Consider the following 4200-nt stretch of genomic DNA (forward strand, 5'->3'; position numbering starts at 1 on the left):
GCCTCCGCCTGCGCCCCCCTCCCATCACATGGGGCGCCCCCTCCCCATGCTCCCCGCCCTGCGCCCCCACCCCCTTGGAGCCCCGGGACCTTGGTGCTGTTCCAGGGAGGCGCGCCGGCCCGAGCACCCCGGCCTGGGTGGGGGCGCTGAGATGGGCGGAGGAGGGCGGGGAGGACAGTAGTGGGGGCAAATGAGGGAGAGGGAGGAAAAGGGGGCAAAAGGGGGACCGGTGCGGGGGAGGCAGGGGTGGGGACCGGGGACTCGAGGGACGGGGGCCTCGGATGCGGTCGGGGAGGGGGGTCTCGAGGGTGGGAAGCAATTGGGGCTGGCTGTGCGGGGCGGGGGGATTCGCAGGGGCGCGGGGAGGATGCTGGGGATGGAGATACCGGAGGCGGCGGGGGAGGAAGGAGGGAACGGGAGGGGGTGGGAACCCACGGGTCTGGGGTCTGGGAGAGGAGGGGCGTGAGATCCCGGCGAGGAGTCCGGGGGTGGGGGCCTTGCCCGGGCTCGGCTCTGTCCGGATGCGCGCTGTGTCCGGGCGCTCCCCTCACATTGAGGAGGAGGCGGCCCCCGGGTCCCCCCACCCCATCTCTCCCCCCCCACCTTTCTACCAGCACCGCTGTTTGCTGGGGCGGTGCAAAATCCAGGACTGGATTTCTGTCCCAAATCCTGGGCTGGATTTCCTGGGACTTGGATTCACCTTCTCCAACAACCTAGACAGCCCCCTCCTTTCGCACACCCAAGATTAGGGAACGTGACTGTGGGGTGTGGCATTCGGGGACAAAGGTAAAAGCTAAGCCATTGGGTGGAGAGACATCAGAGAGAAAGCACATTAGGGATCACTACCAATTAGGGGTGGGCAGCATTAGTGGGAAAGAAGGAAACTGTGAAATCTCTTTCCCAGGACCCTTCTTCCCCCCCCCCCCCTCCGGGTTGCTGGATGTGTTCACTTTCTTGTCAGCTAGCTCCTTCTTATATCTCTACCCCCTCAATACTTTCACCAGACCAACTTGAGTCTCCTGTCCCAAAATGAACTTGCAAAGTATTCCCCAGGGAAGAGGATAAACATGGAACTTATCAGGATGGGGGTGGGGGTGGGGGGGACACACTGTGTAGGAGACTTGATGGCCCTCAAGCCTGGGCTGCTGAGTAAATCAAAGGCCTCAGCTCAAGGTGTAAGGAGAATTAGAAAAAAAAATACCTCTACGAATTGTCACCCCCCCCCATTCCAAAATGCTTCCAGTCTCCATAGCAACCGTAGCTCTAAGAGCGCCTCAGAAGCAGCGGGGATAAACGGAGAAAAGGGTTCAGTGTGAAGGGTGGATGAAAGAGCAACCAGGGGCTGACTGTTGGGGTGGCGAAGGCACCCATGCTCAAACTCGGTTACCCACCTGTGGGGGAATTTTGCTCCCCAAACACAAGAACCCCCCCCCTTCCTTGAGGCAGCTAGAGCCAGCCTCTTTTGAGTTTCCATTCCCCCTCCTGAGGTTTATGGGGCTGACTCTTTTGGCAGGTTGAAGAGGAGGTAGGTAGAGCAAATGGACAACCTTTACTGTGTGTTCTCCTACTCCCTCTAGGGTTTGGAGTTCAAGGCTGTCAGTCCTCCAGCCAGGGTGTAAAGCACTTAGCAGTTAAGCTGAAGAGGAAGAAAGGCTGAGGACCTCTTGGAAGTGGGGTGGACTGAAAGGGAGGAGGTCCCTCTGAAGCCTTGGAGACCCTTCCTCAGGATTTGGAGAGGCTCCCTGGTCTCTTGATTTGACGTCCCACCCCCCCTGACTCAGCCGAGACTATAATAAGTGCAGCCGTGGGCGGCTCTTGGAGGCAGGAGGCAGGAGCCAGCGGCATGCTCGGCCTGGTGAGGGTGATGGTGGGGGTGAGGGTGGGGGCCTGCCTCAGGATGAGATATGGGAGCCGTTCTTCGAAGTCCTGTACCCAGTCCTACCTAGGTCCTGAAAGTCAGAAGCTCCCTGTAGAATCTAGATGACACCATCCCCAGGACAGGAGACCCTTCACTATTGTTATATGAAGGAGAGAGTCAAGGACAATTGTTGGCTCAGCCAAATCTTCTATGATGTTCAGTGGGAATAGAATCTTGAGCCATGATCCTCTGATCTAGCCTCCCGAGCAGCCATTCAGGGCAGACAGGTCAAGAAAGCCCATGAGACTCTAATCTCCAATTAACCACCAAGAAGCTGGAAGCAGAGCTATGGCTCAAGTGGCAGAGCACTAGCCTGTGCAAAGAAAAAGCTCAAGTATATAGCCCAGGCTCTGTGTTCAAGCCTTAGGATTGGCATGCATGTACATGGGAGGGGGGTGGGGAGAGGATCTTCAGTTGGGACTGTAGCTCAATGGTCAAACACTTGACTAACTTGCAGGATGCCCCAGAGGTTCTGGATTTATCTGTAGCATCCCTCTCAAAACAAGGACGAAAACCTGAAGTCATCTTAATCTCCAACTCTTCTCACTCTCTAAAGTTTTGGGAAGCTCCTTTACCTTCCTAACTCTTTTTACACACCTCCATCTGTCTCAACAGGGTAAGATGGGACTTGGAGTTCCTTCCTATGGGCCACTCCTCCTAGGTCTGCCTTTCCAAACACTAAGGCTGTCAGGTGAGTAATCAGGTGTGATTCCCATCAAAGGGAGTATCAGGAGCTGAGGACACTAGACTTGGAAAGAAGAGTAGGAAGAGAGTGGCATGGGAAGGGCATCAGGTTGACCTACTATGAACTCAAGTTCCCCAAGTTCTGCTGTGGTGGCTTCTCCCATGAGATAAGTCTAACAGGAGGTAGGTATCCTGGATGGGAAGAACAGTCCTTTGACACTCCACCCTCCCACCCCAGGAAAGCAGCCAAGAATGGAGAGGTCTGAAGTAGCTGATAGGATCCAGATTTGATGAAGGGTGTACTTCTTCCAGACATCTTCATGAGCAAAGAAATCTGTGTTTAGAAGTTTTTGACTATCTCAGAGGTGAAGGAGATAGCACAAACTGGAAATGACATCCAGATGTACCAGTTCCTTAGTAGTGGAGATGGAGAGAAGCTGTTCCTGTCAGGGCCCCACCACAGGACTGAAGGCTGGGGTGGGCAGGAGGATGTGGCGGATGGTGTTGCCATGGCAGCACTTCCTCCCTGTGTTGTCATCACATACTCAAATGGCACTAAGGAGGTAGAGCGGAAGGTGTGTTTTTTTTGGGGGGGGGAGGAAAGGGAGGGAGACAGGAACAGGAGCATGAGCAGGAGAGACCAAGTCACTCCTAGGGACTACTCTGCACTTAAGATGTACAGAACATGGTGTTTCTGTTAATATGTGCAGAGCAGGGGGGAGGGGACTAACATTCTCTGTATGGTGCATTACTGTGTGTGTGTGTGTGTGTGTGTGTGTGGTTTTTCCACAGATGGTGTACAAGAGGTCACTGATCCTTAGTGGGTCCTGGGAATGAACATATTATCTAGTCCCAGAACCTTCTGCCCTAGACTGCTTCCTGTTCTGGATTCCCCAGGCAGGGACTGTGTCTACCCTGGGTCTGTCATAGCTTTGCTTCTCCATGCTCACCCACTTCTTCATTGCCAAGAAGGTCAACTCAATGGTGACCTGCATTTTGTTCTCCTGGGAGGAGGGTCAGGGCTTGGGGAAGAGGAAGAATGATACCTCCCAAATCTTTTTTCCATCCTCCCCAAATATATTCTTCCCTGGAGTCCCAGCTCCATCTTGGAAACTAGAAAGTAACTCTTTGTGAAATGAGAAGTTATAAACTGCAGAATTAGCCTTTCTACAACCCTGATCCCCAAAGCATCCAAGTTAGTGACAATACTTCTCTTACCTCGTATGCTGTCCAGTGAGGTCTGGATGCTTTCTCGAAGATCAAGGTCATCCACTCTCTCTGCCAGCTTCCTGAGGCGGCTTAGAGCTTGCTTGGTCACCTCATGTCGCCTGACTTCTGCTCTCACTGTGGCTAAAGCCAGCTGCCTCTGGGCATGCATGTTGCCTAGACCTGTCTTACCAGACTAAGAGCAACCTCTGGCCCTGAAGCCCATGGCACCACCGGCCACCAAACTCCAGAAGGCCCCTTCTGAAGAGCCCCACGATTCCCCGCCCCTGCCCGCCCTTCTGCCCTTCCGTCTGTCGGCCTCACTTCCTGACTGATGAGTTTCAAACCCACAGCCTAGGACAGCACTACCTCCTGCATCTCCCACCCCCTCT

General features: G+C 54.5%; 1 protein-coding gene across 1 annotated transcript in view; it reads right to left on the reverse strand.

The window, feature by feature from the left end:
- Agap2 (ArfGAP with GTPase domain, ankyrin repeat and PH domain 2) overlaps positions 1-4072 on the reverse strand; it is a 16886-nt gene extending 12814 nt beyond the window's left edge. Inside the window, exon 1 of the mRNA XM_013022992.1 lies at positions 3821-4072. Coding sequence (XP_012878446.1) covers positions 3821-3980 — 160 coding nt within the window. The 5' untranslated portion in view covers positions 3981-4072. The remainder of the gene's footprint in view (positions 1-3820) is intronic.
- Positions 4073-4200: the final 128 nt, after the last annotated feature.

The sequence above is a fragment of the Dipodomys ordii genome, unplaced genomic scaffold (assembly GCF_000151885.1).
Source record: "Dipodomys ordii isolate 6190 unplaced genomic scaffold, Dord_2.0 Scaffold3, whole genome shotgun sequence".
Classification (NCBI taxonomy): Eukaryota; Metazoa; Chordata; class Mammalia; order Rodentia; family Heteromyidae; genus Dipodomys; species Dipodomys ordii.